The 19,535-nt window shown below is 46.7% G+C and overlaps 1 protein-coding gene across 1 annotated transcript in view; it reads right to left on the bottom strand.

The window, feature by feature from the left end:
- Positions 1 to 2,187: 2,187 nt before the first annotated feature.
- Positions 2,188 to 19,535, bottom strand: part of ICE1 (interactor of little elongation complex ELL subunit 1) — a 56,739-nt gene continuing 39,391 nt past the window's right edge. Inside the window, exons 14-19 of the mRNA XM_034998845.1 lie at positions 18,531 to 18,699; positions 15,759 to 15,919; positions 11,724 to 11,914; positions 9,697 to 9,803; positions 4,059 to 4,157; positions 2,188 to 3,253 (exon numbers count right to left, since the gene is read on the bottom strand). Of these exons, the coding sequence (XP_034854736.1) occupies positions 3,072 to 3,253; positions 4,059 to 4,157; positions 9,697 to 9,803; positions 11,724 to 11,914; positions 15,759 to 15,919; positions 18,531 to 18,699 (909 nt within the window). The 3' untranslated portion in view covers positions 2,188 to 3,071. The remainder of the gene's footprint in view (positions 3,254 to 4,058; positions 4,158 to 9,696; positions 9,804 to 11,723; positions 11,915 to 15,758; positions 15,920 to 18,530; positions 18,700 to 19,535) is intronic.

The raw sequence follows: 19,535 nt of genomic DNA, 5'->3' as shown, positions 1-19,535 counted from the left end.
GGGACCCCCACAGGCGAGTCCATGGGGACAGGGCTCAGACGTGAGCCGAGATCACGGGCCACACTGCTCGCTGCCCTGCTCACGCCACCGTCCCAGGGACAGCTCCTCGGGCTCCCCCACCCTTAGCACCCAGCAGCCCAGCCTGGAGCACCTGGCCTCCCACGAGCGTCACCAGAGCAGGACGCCGGGCCGGCATGGGCTGCTTAGAGAGCTGTGCGGGACCCAGCTCGGGCCACCCAGAAACTGTGGGCTTCCTGGGTGCACAGGGCCCAGCGCTAGTCTAAGGTACCCCACTCAACTCCAGGGTCAAATGTTCATTCACTTGGCTGTTTACTCATTTGCTTTAAATGATACAACCCACAGCCGTGTTCTGCTTGGGTGCCAGAAATTCAATCTAACAACAGCTCAAAACTGCTTCACCCCCCGAGGGTGCCAGAGCAGTCCAGGGGAGGCCAGGTGTGCTCAACAAGCCACCAAAGGGATGCCGACAGGTGAACTCCACGCACCTGGTGGCCAGAGTACAGCAACCAGCCGAAAATCCCCGCTGCTACCCATCCTCTGCCTATTAAAAACACATACACCTACCGGGGTTAAAAAACGGTTTCGAAGCCTATGACCGACCCATTTACCAGGCAAATCCCCCACAAGCCCAACTGCAAACCTCATTTTTGCCTTAACGCCCTTACCTTTGGGAAATGCTCCCCAAGGTCACCGCCACCCACCGGAGGTGAAATGCAACCATCACCTTGTCTGACCTTGCGGCTCCAGCACAGATGGCCACCTGTCTGCCCCCCCGCCTTCTTAGCCATGGCCAGGAGACAGCTGCCAGGGGGGCCACACCACCGCCACCAGCCAAGCAACTTCAAGTGGGCAAGGTCGTCTCCCTCGTGACCGCTTGAGCATGGGCACACACACCCCCCCCGCTCTAAACAGCCTCCCCACAATGTCAACTCCCCAACTTCCGCCCCATCTAGTCTACCTCCACACTTTTGCCTGTAAAGGCTGCCACCTCCATTTGCAGGTCTCTCGGTTCCCGCATCCCAAACACACACTTAAGATTTGTGACTCCAACCACCAAACCTGTGCACCTGTCCCCAAACCCAGGTGCCCAACTCAGTAACCTGGGAACCTCGATTCCTACCGGTCCCTCTCCTCCAGTGCATGAATTTAGGAGTGATCCTACCTTCAAGATACATCTGAACCCCATGTACCCTTGCTCTTCTGTACCGCCACCACTCTGTGCTCTCCCCAGACTTCCTGAGTGGTCTCGGCTTCCACTCTTGCCCGCCTCCCATCCTCTGGCCCCAGAACAGCTCCAGTGCAATGCGATCGCATAGGACGCCTCTGCTCAAACCTCCATCCAAGCACGGACGAGCCTGGGGCTGCCCAGGTCCCAGTGACGGCAGTTACCTGTGTGACTGAACAAACAACACTAGCCCCCTTCAACAGCTTGTCCAGGCTGCGCCAGCCTCCTTCCTGCACACAGTGGGCTCTTCCCTCCCAGAGCCAGTCACCTGTCTCCTCTCCGGGCTGGCTCCCTCCTCCTAGACCCTAGCTCACCTGCGACCTCCTCAGAGGGACCCTCCTTGACCAATACACAGAAAGACAGGAGTCGCCCCTGCTCCTCCAGTGTGGGCCTCCACGCTTACTTCACTGCACTTACTACAATTTCTGACTGCTTCTTCACTGCGGGGGTGGTTCGGGTTTTCTCTCCCAGCAGGGCACAGGTCTTTGCCAACTGGGCCCTTGCTGTCTGCTCTCTAGCTCCTCCCGCTGAGGCGCCTAGCAGGAGCACATGCTCAGCAAACACTGGTAGAAAGAACAACACACCAACAAAAAGCTTCCGAAGGGCAATGCAGAGTTATTTATAAATCTCAATTATGTCTGTTATAATTACTTTAAAAATACGAGGCAGGAGTAACAAAATAGTCATCAAATATAATTTTTTAAAGGGCAGCAATATTTGTAAGTAAACAAATCCAATCATGAGGGCCAATCAGTACGTAATTATATGGTGTCCAATGTCGCTAAGAGCATCTTGGAGAAACCTGCTGGACAATGGCAATGTAGCATATTTCTATCATTTGGGATGGCCGTTTTATCTTTGGTTAGAGTGGAGAATTTTCCATCTTTGGTAAGAGTAGATGTAATACCCAGTGTCACTCTTCACTGATCAGAACAATCGTGTGCATGGCTTACTTTTATTTTTTATTATAAAAAACACATACAAGAGTTTTAAGAAATGATGAATATATGACAAATCAGAACCACGGTGAGTTATTAAACCCATTTTCTATGTACAAATACTAAAATTCCGAAAGTGGAATATCATCAAATGTGAAACACATTATAGCACGGTCCATATATACACGGCACACACAGAGACCTGCCTGCGCGCGTCTCTGAATCGTCTATATACACATCGCTGACAGAAACCCTGCAAGTGAACTTCTACTCTTCAGCCCTCCTTGTCCTGATACACTGACAGTTTTAAGGACCTGCAGAGATAGGAAGAAGATGCACTAGAGCGGGTCTCTAAGGCTCTCCCAGGTTCTCCTCTGACCAGTTGCGCACTCTACCTTGAGAAACAATTTTGTAGCCCATTTCCAGCTAAGACAGTGGAAGAGTCTTCTAGCTCTTTCTTAGCCGATTTATTTTTCCCTAGTCAATCATTTCAGCGCAAAGTCCAAAATTAGCTCAGGAACCAAATCAATGCTTTTATATTAAATTCATTATAAAATGCCACTCAATTTTAAAAAGCGACTAAAAGGACACTTTCTGCAGCAAAAAAGGGCTAAGTTCAAGTTTTTGTTGTTTGACCAAGACACAATAATACAACCCACATGTCATGGAATCACAACAGCCTTAAGTGAAATGTATGCGGTTTGGGGAAAGGCAGCCCTGCCATGGCTGGCTTCTGTCTCCTCGCCACGGTGACCAGAGCCTCTGGGCATTCTCTCTCTTCTCTGGCTTTCCTTTTGAAACTCAGTTTGTGCTCCGCCAAGCTGGCTCATCTATTCATACTTGAGATATGTAAAGGCACTTCTCTAGACGCAGCGGCGCGGTGCAGCTTAGCCGACCTCCTCTGCGCACAGCGAGCTGACCTCCTCCAGGCAGCTGAGCACCGCGGAAGGCACGCTGTGCGCGGTTTCTTGGCGCCAGGCCTCCAGGATCTTGGATATTTCCGCTGGATTGCTGGGACTCAAATCACAGAGCGCGTACACGGCGGCCAGCTGGATGCCCCACGGGATATCTGCAAGGGAACTTCGTATCAGGCATTACACAAGAAAAGGCTTGTTACTCAGAACGCTTGTGTTGTCCTCCACTGAATTACTACTCACATACAGGACACCCTCTCTGCCGGCAATGAAAAAACAGAAAACCCCGTAATGAAAAACATGAACTAAGCACGCACCTGCAGCTGGGAAGAAACGGAAGCGCAGAGGAGCTGTGTGCAGGCCCGGGAGCCGGCCGGGCCCCCGGACACTGGCACAGTCAGCCCAGAACACGCGCTGCGGAGCTCCGGGCCTCGCGTGCCCGACGCCAAGCTTCCCAAAGCAGCGCTGGAAGCAGCATGCTCCACAATGCAAGTTCGATAAGATGTGGATCCCAGAGCACCGGTCAAAGAAGTGCCTGCACTGGCCACCCACTGGAGGTGTGGATACACGGGCCCCGAACAGGAAGCACGCACACCTGGCACGAGCTGGAGCCCAACGTCACACCCACCGCCGCAGCGCCAGGGCCGGCGGGTCACGGCCAGCCGGAGACTCCGCTAGGGGAGCCCTCCCACTTAGCAGAGCTTATTTATAAGGTGTGCAAGTAACACTTAGCTCGGCCGAATTCTGGTTAAATTGTAATTCAAACCACACGCCAGAAAACCCACAGGCGCTCAGTGTGCGTGCTGAGAACGCAGGCCGCCGCAGCTTTGCCAGTTCCTGCCCCGACCCGAGGGCGCGGCGGGGAGGGGGCACAGGGCACTGCGCGCAGCAACCACTCAGAGGGCTTAAGGGGAGGAATGCGAGGGACTCAGAACTCCTTTCTGTGAACGGAGGTCTTACCTTCGTCCTGCGCGTGCTGGATGAACATACCAATGACGGAGCTAATATTCTTCACGGCGGACGGGAAGCCTTCCTTCAAGCCCAGCTGGCCTAAACGACCTGGAGGACACAGTAAACCAAAGTGCCAACAGCCTTCAGTGAAACGCTCACTTTTCCTGAGACTTTAACATTTCTGTTCTCTTTCCTGCATCACTATTTGCGTTAAGTTCAAACAGGTACGTGTTTCCTACATGAAAGCAGATAAAGGGTGAGGAGCCGGGAGCCACAGAGCACCGTGTGTCTTACGGGGGCGGGGGTGGTGGGGACTGAGAGCACCAATCACCCCCACTCGCACACTCAGGACACGGCACACAGCTTCCTCGGTGAAGGCATCCTGAGGAGTGGAACTCAGGCGAAAGCCCGGCTGCAGCAGGCTCGCTGGGGACGGCGGGCTTCTGCGAGGTTCCAGGACCCCCACGCGCTGCCCAGCAGGCCCGGCTGCGGTCCAACACTGGGCCATGCTGACCCAACTGCGCAGCACAGCGACTCTCAAGTGTGGTCCGCAGCCCCCCGAGTCCTCAGGGTCAAAATGACCTTCACGACAACACAGCTGTCACTCAGGAGTGACCTGCCTTCTTCCCAGGGCTGAGACCAGACGGACGGCAGCAAAGCCAGGGCCTGGGACGACTGTGACCTTGGCACCAACCAGGGCGGCTGCGGCAGGCGGTCACTCCTGAGCACCAGGTGCTCCCGGCACAAAAAGCGGACATGCACATGGTGGAGCTGCTTGACCTGGGAGGGGAACTGGGCACCTCTCCATCCAACCCCCACGTTCCCCTGAAAGAATGACTAACTCAAGCTATTCAGACCGAGACAGACATTTTCTCAGAACTGAACAAAGTGCACCTGTCACTGCAAGGAAATTTACCAATGTTGTCAAAGATAAAATGTGAGCTCTTAAGCAAAACTAAACTTTTGGAAAAACTTCCAACAGCCATCCGGAGCTTGACAGCTTCAAAAACTGAAGACCTCTCCGATGAGACCAGGCATGATATTAATGCTCGTTTTCTCGATATTGTTGGCATTTGGAAGATCTATGCAAATCAGTATTTTCCAAGTGAGCAGAGCAGGTCACAGAATCGTGACTGGGCAAAAGGCCTTCTCCATGCAGGTGCGAGAGCCCTGGGCAGCACGGCAGGAAGGCTGCCCGGGAAGGGTTCAGACTTCACACTGCATCCAGCCTTCAGGGAGTTACCCCTTGTGGTAGGTCAATGCAGTGTCAAAGAAGAATATCCACAATGATCTGAAAAGGCTGTTAAAATACTCCTCTCCTTTTATCAGCTCCATACAAAACTGGATTTTCTTCATACACTCCAACCAAAACAATGTACTGCAAGAGCCTGAGTGCAGAGCAGATAGGTCCATGAATCCAGACAGTAAAGAGGTCTGCGACAAGATAAAGGGCCGTTCTCCTCACTGTTGCTGTTGGGGAAATACTGTTCATGGAGAACGTCCTTTATGTTAACACTGGTTTATTATCAACATTAAACGAATAGCTAAATGTTATTTTCAATTTTGAACATTTTAACACCTGGTAGAAAGGACCTGAAGTGACAGAAGCTCTGGGGGTTCTCACTGGGTCGGGGGGGGGTGGCTGAAGCAAGCAAGATGAGGCCACACAGCTAGCCCCTACTCACCTGGTCCTTCCTTTATTCCAAGGGTCTGGGGACTCGAGCTTGCTTTGAAGCAGAGGCCCCATTCCCTCCCTCAGGACGAGGCCGCATGCTCTTTGCCCCTCCTCGATCATGGGGAGAGAACTCTGGGACACAACTGGATGCGCTCTTATCCATGTCCTTCTCCTGGGTTCTAACGACAGGACCCTGCAATCTCACTGTTCTGGGCCCACTACACACATTCTCAGCTTTGTATGTGAACCCAGGCCCTCAGCTTCATCTCCAACTTGAATATGGAGAAACTGAGGCCCAGGACACTACAGAGACCTTTATTACTTAGTATCCCTGAGAGAAAACAACTTAGGGCAGGTTACATGCACCCTGAATGCTGTGATAGAGAGCAGACACTCAGTAAATTCCTGCTGATGGATGCACGCCTGGAAAATTTCAAACTCAGGACGAAACTATAAACATCTGGATAATTTCAGGGAAATCTTTCAGTGAGGTTGAAAGGCATTATACTTCAGGAATCAGGAATTTCACTTACTGATCACTCAATTATCTGCTTCCAATTAGATCAAACTGGTAACTGTATGAGACCAGATCTGTCCTCCAAGACAATCTACCAGGGGCGTTCAAAACATAACTGACAGTAGAGATGGGGAAGGGACGTGTGCCAAACACAGACGTGGGCTCATCCAGCCCTGGGATTTGAGTGCATTCTCAGATAATACAGAACCCTATTACAATGGCTTCTGTTCTTTCAATTAAAAATGCTTCATGAATTGTTGGATTTTATAAGTGATCTAAATTAATGGAGCTATCAGGGGTACAATAAGAGGAAATCATGACTCAGAGGTAGGTGGCTTAGAGGAAAAAACTTACATATATGATGACAAAGATGATGGACAAACTTGCTGAGTACATGGGAAGAAAAGTCCTCCTACAGAAGGAATGTGAGTCCAGGGTGGCTCAGCCACATTAAAATACAACAAGTAAGAAACGTGGACTTATCCTCCATGTCAAAAACAGCACTGCCCAGCACTCAGGGAAGCGTGAGGAGGGCAGCTGGGGGCCTGCCGGGAAGGTACCTGGGTAGCCACCCATGGTTTTCATTCAAGATTGCAGGTGCAGACGTGCCGTGGGAAAAGCGAGTTGAGATAATTTCAAAGAAAAGGGCACAGGCCTGGCAAGAGACTGGGTACAAATCGACAATGGTTACTTCAGCCGGCCCCACAAAAACCTGCTGTAGGAAACAGTGTTCTCCTAGCTTCTAGGCTCCAGTCAATACCAGATGGGCTACGGGGGGTTAATAAGCTCTTTGGGGGCAAAAAAGGTACCACATAGCTCTGCACTCAACTCAATCCAGCAGCAGGCACACTTCGGTCTCCCTTCCAAGCCTCATGTCTGCCCTGAGACGAGCAGACTGAAGCGGGTTCTACCACTTCTCCATGGGCCCCTGAATCTAGAGCAATGCAAACACTACAGAATGCTCTAACACATCATTGTTGAAGATGTTAGACCCTCATCTAATAATCCCACATCTGCTAACAGCAATATCCAACATCAGACAACACCGAACTGCTCTGACAGAAAGCGTCTTTTATTTCCCATGAAGTGAAAATCCAGTTAGGGTTTAGCAAATCTGGAAATAAGAATAAACACAACTCCTTTATTTTATGAATGATTAGTGATTTCGGTCATTATTATTAAATCACTGCCTAGCAATTTAATTACTTGCTAAATTCTTCAGTGAGTGTCAGCTTCGAAAACTGCAAGAAGGTTCTCTAATGGAGTTTCTTCTTAGAAACAGTTCGAACTCCAAGCCTGACAGGTGTGCAGAAGGGTCCATGCACACCCAACCCTGACAGGACTCCTTAGCACTCTGCCAGCAGGTCTCACCTGTCTCTGCTCCCCACCCTCGGCCGCCCACCCACACCCACCAACCAGCAATATCGCTTCGGTGGCCAGACAGCCAGAGCAGGCAAAGATGCGCCACCAAGGGCCGGCACTGGCCCACGGCACCGTGGCCAGCCTGGCCGTCCCAGCGGCCCCCTCCTGTCTGCAGACCTGAGGACGGCTTTCCAGGCCTGGCTCTGCTGCTCTGAACATCACCACCTCCTACTTATCCACCCTTTGGATCACATTCAATATATGTATTAGCATTCTACCCGACAATGCTGTGAACTATGTATTGTCAATTTTTCCCATAATATGTAACTTACTACATATGACTTTTAATTATGTGAGTATCCATATACATTTTCTAAAAAGCTTCTCAGGCAATTTGGACGGTCTGCCAAATGCGGAAGGCTCCTGAAAGCCAACTGTAGGGGAGATTCATCCATGAGGCTGACCCTCTCTGTCACAGACGCACAGGGACTGTGCGCAAGTCACCAGAAGTGCAGCCTTCCACCCTCCCACACCCGGCTCCTCTCCTGCTACGACCAACACATATGTAACCAAACGCCTCTGCAAACAACAACAGCCAAAATCACACCATATTTTGTAAGTGCGACTTCAAAAAGTTTACCATGTTCTTTTCAAAATTCCGAAGCTACTTCATCTAGGTCGGTATTATCTATTTATGGATTTAACACCCTCTCCCAATTTTTTAATTTTCAAGTAAGTTTTGTAATTTAAAATGTCAGTTCCAGGTATGAACATTTTTCTTGAATCCCTGAGAGAAGATGCGACTGAAAGCAGAGCGAGCAGACCGCCGAGAAGGCTGCCCCTGGCCCTGCTCTGGCCTTACTGCTTCCGGGCCAGGGCCCCCTGAAATAAGGGATGCCACAGACGGTGTTTTGAGACAGTCCCCCAGGGAGCAGTTCATTCACTTCCACACCCTGAGCTATCTTTGCAGGCATCTCTTCTGATTCCCCCAACCTCTCCAGCAATCACCTGGCCCACATGCTCTCTTTTCGGTATCTTCACTCCAGGTGTATTTCTGGTTCTTCCTTGAGAGCAGCCTGGACCATTTCACACATTTACTTGGCACCATGTTCTTCGGTTTGCATGTGAAGGATGCACAGGGCAGCAATATCTGTTTACTGAGATGGTAACACAACTAGCCATTGTGTACATGTCACAGACAGGCCTATTTATGCGACTACTCAGATCACTTAAATATTTGCAAACCTTATTTTCAGTGGCACTATCTCGAAGCTCTAACCAATTAAACGCCAAAGATACTGAAAAGTCACGGTGAATATGTTCTAGGATCTGAGGGGCTACAACATAGGTATCAGATGAGCCTCGATGGTGTGCCCCAGGGGCAAGGGCTACATACTACAGATGGAGAAGTCCACTCTAAGTAAGAAGAGCCTTCCAAAAATTAATAGATCTCATCACTGGTAACTCTGCAGGGCCTGGAGAGCGACTTGTCAGAGATGAGGCAAGGAGGAAAAAGTAAGTAAAAATAAAAAATAAAAAAGTAGGGGTGACAGGGAGCAGAACCAAAAACCCACTGAGGCCCTGCGCACCCAAGATGGAAGAGAATCTATGCCTCATTTAAAATCTGTTTAAACAAGGATTTTAATTTCTGTATATGGGCCTGGAGGAAAACAAAGCTAGTCCCCAGTTACGGAGCTGCATGACTCGACCCTGCCTGGGCCAGCAGAGAAGAACGCAGTGCATGAGGGAGAGAGAGCAGGTTATAGACACCGAACGAGACCTGAGCGTCACTGACCGCAATCCCGTGTGCTGGTGTGCACGTGTGCATGTAAACAGTAAGAAGTGAGCAGCACACGTTCGATCACACGTACAATGGACTGCACGAAGACCTCATCTCTGACAAAGTCAGAGAAAACATCCATTTATAAAGAAAGAACGTGACTGAGGAGAAGGAAGTGAGAATGCATCTAATAGGTGGTGGTAAAAAGCCATCATTACGGTGAGGTTTTGGTCGGCATCTATTATCACACTTTTATTCTCCCACCAAGACGTGATCAATAACAAGAAAACATTTCATAAAACAGACAACTCACCAATCAGCCTCAGTATCGATGCTATAATAATATCAGGAGTATATGCAATGTTCGCGTGTCCTTTTCTGTATTTTATCCACTTATCCATTACAGGCCACAGCTCTTTACTAGAAAACAACAAGAGCATATATATATACATATATATATGTATACTTAGGTACACAGACGTGAAAAGCATGCATGCTCACCATCACTCAAATATTAACTTAAAATGGCCCGTAAGAAATAGACAACTGATAAAGAAGAGGGGCTTTTCTTATTTTTAAATGCCCAATGTGGGGCTCGAACTCACAACCCTGAGATCAAGAGTCACACGCTCTACTGACTAAGCCAGCCAGGCACCCCAGAAGAAGGTCTTCTGAAGATGTAACCTTCTAGGTTAAAATAAGATCAGACACTGGAAGCTCATATACCCTCCAACTATTTCGATATTTGGGCCCACACTGGCTTAAAAAAGGCTACAACTACCTATGCTTGCATCTTTATTCCTTTTTTACCCTTTTTACAAGGCTGTAAGTGGGACTCTGGACAATGTCCCCAAGTCACAGAACTGGAAGAGGCGGGAGACTGGATTTTCGCTTGGGACCTCCCAGACAAACATGTTCTAGAAGCCTCTACCATGTTCCGAGAGGAGCACGGAGCTCAGAGGCAACACTCAAACCACACGTTAGAAACTCTCTACTGACTGGAAACAGTGTCAGCTCCTCTTTGCTTTCTCTTCCTTCCAAAGTGTAATTACTTCTTACACGGTATTTACAGTATCAGAAAAGTTAAACGCCAACACGCAGAAGAAAAAGGTAAATCAAAAGCACCCCAAATAATACCTTTTCAGATAACATTACTCAACTAATTCGGGACTTCTCTTTCCCTGTGCTTCTCTAGGCGCACGTACGTATGAGCCCGGGGGACGGGACCACAGCGCCCCAGGCTCCGGGTGTGGCACTGCTCAGGCAGAGAGCCTGCTCAACACTCTGTCCTCTCCCCCAGCGGGGGTGCCCAGAAGCACTTCTGGGGGGCTTACCTGTCACCCTGCCTGCTGGGCTCCCCCGAGGAGTCAGGAGACAAGGCCCACAGGAGGCACTCACAAATTTACACTGACGGCCCTGAACGACCGCACCGCCGCTCCCTTAGTCAGCAAAGCACGTGAGCTACTCCCATTTCACCACCTAAACATCCACTTGCAGCGATTATTTTACTGTGGCAGTATCTCATTGTACAGAAGTACCATAATTCGATTCCCTATCATTTGACGTTTAAATCTGTTCCTAGTGTTAAGGAGGAGAAGAAGAGAGCACAGTTTTCCACAGAACACATTCAAGTATCTCCAGGATACGGACTATCAGTCCTCTGTGGATCCTAATTTTTAATGTCATAAACTCCTTTAAATCAGCCTTTCTCAATCAGGCTTCCAAGAAAATTAAGATCTACAGAATAATCAGCTGAATGACAATTTTCTCCGTTCTCCCATCTCCCATTCTCCCAGAGATGGTATATAGCTAGTGCCAGAATTCTCCATGCACAGAGAAAAGTGGATTCATTACATAAAACAGATGCCCGAGACATAGTTCCCTCCTGAAACCCAGGTGAGAAGAGCTGCTAACGTGGAGTTCTTGCTGTGTCCATTCACATGGGTTTTCCAGAGCATCTGAACGTTAAGATCCAATCATGACACTTCCTCCTACACTAGCCGTGGATGGCTCCCTTTGTGGGCACTGCTGTATGAGCTGGGGACATGCCAGTGAACCCAAACCCCTCCTTCATGAGGGTCACTGCTCCTTGGGAGAGAGACACTAGTTAACAGAACATAATGAAGTCACAGCCACCACAAAACATAAAGCAAGGGGATGTGACAATAATACAAGTCTTTTAATGGGAGTTTTACCAACTCTTACCAAATCAGAACGTCACTTTTAAATGTTTCAGCAGCCTTCAAGAGCAGAAACTCTTCAAACCACAATCAGCAACCATTCGACAGCCTGCCTTCCAATTCAAGAACCCAACGTTCAGTTAGCCGAACAGCCTTGTACCTTATAATGTTATCGTGTGTCCAAATCCATTTTTGATGGCAGCAGAGCAGATCAATGGCAAATATGTACTCCCAAGTGTTGTCACTTAGGTCTTCACCAAATTTTTCACTGGGCTGAAATTCTGTTTTTGGACACAACTGTATGGTCAATAGCAGCTTAGAAACCATGAAACCCACATCCACAGGAGCATTCTAAGCAAATGAAAAAAGAAAAAAAATAAATAAAATAAAATTTAGAGTTCCAAATATAACACATTTACATTAGTCATCTCATAGACTGTAACAAGCACCAAATGAATAATCATTTAATTTTAAAAGACACTTTTCGAAAGTTGTATTTGAATAAGGAACTATGTTTATCTTACTCATAATACTTGTCCTAAGATGATTATAAGCATAGAGGTTGGCAGGTCAGATAAAAAAGCTCCAGGCAGGGGGCGCCTGGGTGGCTCAGTTGGTTTAGCATCCAATTCTTGGTTTCAGCTCTGGTCATGATCTCAGGGTCCTGAGGTCGAGACTGGGGGCTCCACGCTTGAGACTCTCCCTCTGGCCCTGCCCCGCCCCCCTCCCCCAGGGTGCACATGCTTACACACTTGTGTGCTCTCTAAAATAAATAAATAAAATCTTAAAAAAAAAAAAAAAAAAAGCTCCAGGCAGGATGCAGAATCTAGTCAGGTAGAAAGGAGATTAGCTGCAATCCAGATAGAAATGCAAATTTTTATTACCTCAAATCAGAGAAAGTTATAATATTTTTTAAACACTGAAAAAGCTCTTCAATTTCTATCATTCTTCTGACCCTAAATACCAGTCTTTTTACACAACTCCATAAAATCGAATCAGCCAACACCATACTCCTTATCTGGCATCTTTCACACAATCACACGTTTGATGATGCCCATACTGGTAGTCTTAACACTCCTTCCCGTCGGTGAATGTTACCCTTTTACATGATGGACCGGTCTGCTTATCCACTCACCTCCTGACAGACATCTGGGCTATGCAGCCTTAGGCTACCCATGATAATGCTGCTATGAACATGCATGTAACACAGCTCTGTGTGGACATTAATTTAACTTCTCTTGGACAAATACCTACAGTGGATTTATAATTTTTTCTTACTTGTGCTATTTTTTTATTGGGTTTTGTTAATAAAAATAAAAACTAAATAGACGGGCCCTTGGATGGCTCAGTCGGTTAAGTGCCCGACTCTTGATCTCAGTTCAGGTCTTGATCTCAGAGTCATGAGTTCGAGCCCTGCATTGGGCTCCACAATGGGCGTGGAGTCTACATAAAAAAAATATATAATTCAACAAATTAAAAATAAACAGGAAGAGGGGCGCCTGGGTGGCTCAGTTGTTAAGCGTCGCCTTCGGCTCAGGTCATGGTCCCAGGGTCCTGGGATCGAGCCCCACATCTGGCTCCCTGCTCTGCAGGAAGCCTCCTTCTCCCTCTCCCACTCCTCCCGCTTGTGTTCCCTCTCTCGCTGTGTGTCTCTGTCAAATAAATAAGTAAAATCTTTAAAAAAAATAAAAATAAACAGAATGCTTTCAATCTTATACTTGCAAAAGGCTGGAATTATTTGGTTCTTCAAAAGATTAGGCAAAATTCAGATGGAATCTACACATGCTTTTTATACAGTAAATTTTACATCAACGTTTCCACTTGTTTTATGATAACTGAAAACAACTGGTTTATCAAGTGTTCTACCTCTAAAACCAAATGTGATAATTTTTATTTTGCTAAGAAATCATCCTCGGCTTCCAAATCTGTCACTACAGAGCTGCAGGTGGTGGTCTTCTCAATCTTTCTATATCTGGAGTCTGTTTTCTTTCTCATTTTTGAAATCCTCAGTATTTTCTATTTTCTCTTTTTTCATTAATCTGACCTGGAAGCTATCTGTTTTGTTACTATTTCTTAAAGGCAATGCGTTTTTCTTCTATGTGTTCTTTTGTTCTCTGCTTCATTACTATTACCTTTTATACTCTATTCCTTTTTTCCTAGATTCCTTCTCAGATATTTAATTTCTAAGATGATAATCAGTCACCTTACTATCTAATAATGAAAACATTTAAACTACCTTAATGAGTGTAAGTTTTGTAAAAACTAGAGATCTTTGGTATGAAGGGTTTTCCTTTCCAATGACTTTTAAAAAATTCATTTTACTTTTGGGTTCCTATGTATTCCCAGATTGTCCAGGACCACATACGCCAACTTTCAAGTAGTGTTTATGGAATCTCTGAATTACTTAGAGCGAATTTCACTTAACTACTACCAGAGAATCTTGAGTATGGAATCTTTACTTCTTAAGAATTAAAGTTTTCGGGGCGCCTGGGTGGCTCAGTTGTTAAGCGTCTGCCTTCGGCTCAGGTCATGATCCCAGGGTCCTGGGATCGAGCCCCGCATCGGGCTCCCTGCTCCGCGGGAGGCCTGCTTCTCCCTCCTCCCTCCTCCACTCCCCCTGCTTGTGTTCCCTCTCTCGCTGTGTCTCTCTCTGTCAAATAAATAAATAAAATCTTTAAAAAAAAAAAAAAAGAATTAAAGTTTTCATGTGGCCAAATTCATGACTGGTTTTATAGATGTGCCATAGGCATACAAAGAAATACATACTCTTCATTCAAGTTTACATTATTTATTACTGAATTCCACTGTTTCTACTCATTTTTGTCTATCCGATCTGTTGAATTCTGTGAGAGAAAATTTGGAAGTCTTATCTTATAATGGTATTTTTACCCCAAGTATTACTCAATTTTTTATACCTTTGACTTTATATTTTTATTTGATATGATATAGAGCAAACGCATTTATTAAAATTCTATTTTCTTTATAATGTCTTTTATCACCAAATTACCATATGTGGTTTCATCGTGACCAGGCCAAAGAAGGAAGACCAAAGCAGATGCAAGTCCCCCTGCAGAACCCTGGGGGGAGGGGCCTTGCAGGTATTGGGGGAGGGAGCGTGACTGAGGCAGGTCAATGACAGGAGGTGGAAGGGCTCTTCCGACTAAGCCGCTGACCTGAATCCGATGGACCCTCCCAGGACTACTACTACTCTGGTTTGTCTAGATAAGTTGCTGAAAAGATGATTACAGACTTGCTTTTTAGTATTTCCTTAACTTTTGTTTACTAATAGCCCTTTCCTTTACTTTTCATAAGAAAATAGAAGACGGGGCACCTGCATGGTTCAGTCAGTTGGGCGTCAGGATTCTTGATTTAGGCTCAGGTCAGGATCTCAAGGTTGTGAACTCATGCCCTGCATCAGGCTCTCTGCTCAGCACGGAGTCTGCTTGGGATTCTCTCCCTCCCTCTCCCCTGTAACCCTTCTGCACTCTTTCTCTCTCTCAAAAAAAAAAAAAAATTCCCTCTGCTCCTTCTCCTGCACACACGTGCACACACTCTCTCTCTAAACAAATAAAAAACCGAAATCAACCCCTCACTGAATTCGACATCTCAGAGTTTAGCACTGTCAATTCAACTTCCAGAGATTGTCACTAGATAAACAGCTATAACATAAAAGAACACCAATCTAGATGGTATATTAGCACCCAGTTACCAAAGAAAATAATAAAAAAAGGAGAAGAACACACAGGAACAAAATACTTAAATAAAAATTCCATCAACCAAAAAGAAAAATACACAATATTAGATTAAAAAAAGTCAAAACAGGAAGGAGTTGCAATGCCATTTTTCAGCTCTCCAAGTGCCCACCATAGAAGCAAATGCCATGTAGCTCCTGTGAGCCCTGCACACACATGTATATTCTACACGGTCATCAGTTGTAGATCAGTGAACAAAATAAACTTCTGTTAAATTAACACAACACCTCCATCTCCAATTCTTACCAAAGTGCCTCATGCGTATTTCCCGAACTAAATGCATAAGCTTAGGCTAAAATGGTATTTTAAAGGATCTAACAGGAAGAGTCCTGTCTCTAAAATGCCTATGAACTAAGTCGACACTAAATACAAAGCCAAGTAAAAACATTCATGTGAGATCTGCAAGTAAGGTCTGACAATTGAGCAATAAAAACAAACCTCACCTTTTCCCAGTTGAGAAAGGCTCTCAAACAGTTCCGAACCTCTCCTTTAGCACGTTGCCTGGCAACCAACTGCATTGCCTTATTAATCACCGATTGGGAAATAAATATATCATGCCACATGTTTGCAATGAACAAAGTCAATTTCTCTGACTCTGGAAAATCTATGAGAAAAAACACAAAAAACCTTTAGGTCTGATCAAGTGAATAAATTACAAGCTAAGAACTTACTTTATTTAATAATTTCACTTGTGCCTTGCAAGGTCTCCTAACACTGAAAGGAGGTGCCTGAGGAGGCCCTACTTCTTACAAATCTGCTTCTTTCTTCCCCAGCCCCTTCACTTTGGCAAATCTTCCTTAATTAAATTTGAAACGTAATACCTGGATATACAGCACTGTCTTATGAAAAGAACCATAAAATCCCAAACATGAAGCAAAGGTAAGCCTGTCTCTCCAGACTTCCACAACCCTAGAACCTCTCCATTTGTGAAGTGTCATTCAGGCGACTTCTTATGCATTTGGAAGACAGAACTCACCTGTGAAACACATAAAAGGCTTTTGATTTGAAGAGATGTTTTTATACATTACGGATGATAATCTTCTACTGTGAATGCTCTTTCCCATGGTTGGCTGTTTGTTTAATCAACCTAACCCACATGCAGCTCACACACAATAAAATATACTCTTCTTAAGCACGCAGTTTGATGAATTTTGATGAATGAATATATCCATGTAACCCATACCACAATCAACAGAGAACATTTCCATCATCCCAAATTCCCATGGCCTGACCCCTTCTAGTGAGTCACGTCACCCCAGATACAGACAACCGTGATCCGCTTACTGCCACTGGAAATTAGCTGTCTTTCCTCAAATGTTCATGAATGGATTCGGATAGCACGCACTCTTTTCTGTCTGGCTCCCTGACTCAGCAGAATGATTCTGCAATTCATCTGTGTTGCCAAACACATCAGCAGCCCCTCACTCTGCGTGGCCAACAAGTATTCAACTGCTTGATACCGCACACCTGTTCTTCCGTCACCTGCTGACGGACGTCTGTCTCCAGCAATGGGCAGCTACCAGTGAAGATGCTGTGGCTATGTGAGTACCAGGCTAGGTGAGGGCAGTCTCTACTTCTGTTAGATAAGGACGTGTGAGTGGGATTTTGAGGTCATACGATAAATGGATATTTTGATTTTATAAGAAACTGTCCGTGTTTTGCAACTTGGTTGAACCAGTAGACACAAATTTTACCGTTTGGCAGGAAGCCACATCTTGTGTTTCCAGAGCAGATAAGTCAAAGCAGAGGCTCACAGTCTATTCTGACCAGCTGTTTCGGAGACAGAATGTCCTCCCGCCCCAGGACCTTCCCACATGCTGCTCCTTCTGCCCGGCAGCCTCTCCCTCACGTTTCTCGTAGGCACTCACTGGCATCGAGCTTCACGCCTCAAGATGAGAAGCCGCTCTGACCAGGAGAGCTTCCCTGACCCCTCAGACTCTCACAAAGCCCCTTCCACGGCACGGTCCCTCACGCAACAGATCCACAATGGCTGCGTACAATGCGTTCTTGTGGGGTAGGGATAAGCAGGGACAAGACAAACAGAATTCCTGCGCTGACAGAACACACAATCTGGTGAGGACAGAGACAGCAAACAAAAGGGTTCAGGCTACAAGGCAAGGGGATAAGTGCCCATGAAGAAAAAGCCAGGAGCCTGGAGGACGAAGAATGGCTGTGGGAGCCCCAATAATGGGGAAAGCTTCGGAGGGAGAGCCTGCGCCCCAGGAGCCTGAAGGGAGAGGGGGCTGGCGGTGTGTGACAAGAACAGAACCTCAGTGGGGACTCAGCAGTCCCCGCTGCTCGCCTTGCTAGTACCTGCCACTGAGGGAGCCCCACGAGCGCTGGGGCCACGTGACTGGCGAGGATGGGCCTCACCATACGGGCGTGTCTGCATCAGGTTCCAGTCACCATCCAGGCCCTACGACCTAGCGAGCACCCCGTGAACTACTATGGAGTCCACCAATGACTGAAAGAATAAACAAAGACACGAAGAGGGCAACAGACGGCAGCCTCATTCACAGGTCTGCATGCTATGGGCACATTCCATTACCCGCTTCACAAGCCCTGTGAACATCATGCTGTTAGGATGAAAAACCTTCACTGTCGAGAGAAGACTTTCTGATATGAAATTAAATTGCATTTGTGTATCATTTCCGTGTTTACAAATGTTTCCCCTGAGGATGTCCTATTACAAAGGATGACTCCTGATCTGCCCCGTTAGTGGGGATGGAAGCAGAGGAAGGGAAAAGGGGACCCCAGGAGAGCCCTCCTATCCACCGCCCTCTGGTCCTCTTCTTGCCACGGGCTCCCGATTCCATTTTAGAGTTCTGCCTTTTCCAGCCAGGGATGCAGCAGTGTGGTCTGTCATTGACTTTACAATCATTCCCTTATCTTGTGTCGACTGTATCTGATTCTTCAGTAGATGCACCAAGAAGAGACAAACAACACAGTAATGAGAGACCCTAGATGATATACCAGCGGAAATGTATGTGCTGATATAAGAAGTAAGTTTAAGTCATGTAAATTCTCCCACTGAAAACCAGGCACGGCTTGGCACAGCTAATGCCCTTCATGTCCTCTGGTAAATGCCCAAACATTAATGCTATTTTCAAAGATATGCAGCAATCACTTAGCTGCAAATACAGATCCAAGTGTAATGATGAGGTAAAAAAGCAGTAGCAGACTTCCAATACAGAAATGTCACTATCTAAACATACCTTCCTTAAGTAGGCTGTAGCAAAACAAACGAGCTCTTTCCAAGTCTCCAAGTTGCCGACAAATACCCACATACACTCTGCAGAGGGCGTGAATGTAATTGCGCTCCATAGAGATCTTCTGAATTTTTAGTTCTGAGAGAATAGAGTGAAGCAAGCACTCTGCTAAATGCTGGATTGGAGGGGAAAAAAAAAAAGAAAGAAAGAAAAAAAAGGCAATGTACATTGGTATTTCTTTTGCCTACTGAAGAACAGCTAAAAATGACAAAATTATCTATTAGGGCCGTAAAATGGGCACCGTATCAGACAGGAGAAAAGAGCAGTCACTGTGGCCAACCACCTGCCTGACTCGGCCGCGAACACCCCCCGCCTGGGTGTGCGGGGCAAGAGGCCCAGACCGGCGGGCTGCCTGTAGGTGCCACAGGCCACGTCCCAGCACAGCTGCCTGCCTGCCGTCACAGCCACCACGCCAACCAAGTCACTGCCTTGGTTTTGCTAAAATAATTTTGTGTGTGTGCATTACACCCACTCTTAATGCTTCTCCCATTCCTGTTTTCTGAACGCTGATGTGCCCTACACATTTATCTTCTTTAGGTCTTACAAAAACTGGGCAACGTTTTTTTTCCTACTTAAGGAAAAGGGCATTAAATAATTTGGTCCATTTGTTCATCTGAAAATAAATATCTTTTCAAAGCAACATGTATTACTCTGTTTCCTGAAAGTAAGCAATCTAAAAAAAATACATACATATTTACACTAGTATGACTCCAAGGATGTGCAGATAACCAATACAGCAGGATCCATGGGGCACTGGAAATAATCCACACAAGGTGTTGACATGGACACTTGGAAAATATAACCCTGTAAGAGTCCTAATAAACCAGGTGTGTGAATCTGCACAATGCTCCCACTTTAACTGTCCCTATCTTGAAACCAGGATTTGTTCCTGTTTCATTTGTGACAGTCATTAAAGGAGGGGCAGGGGAACCCCTCGCTCTCTTTCTGGAA

This window comes from Mirounga leonina, unplaced genomic scaffold (assembly GCF_011800145.1).
Source record: "Mirounga leonina isolate KUSES-001 unplaced genomic scaffold, KU_Mleo_1.0 Mir_95, whole genome shotgun sequence".
Classification (NCBI taxonomy): domain Eukaryota; kingdom Metazoa; phylum Chordata; class Mammalia; order Carnivora; family Phocidae; genus Mirounga; species Mirounga leonina.
This window is presented reverse-complemented; position numbering and strand designations above follow the sequence as displayed.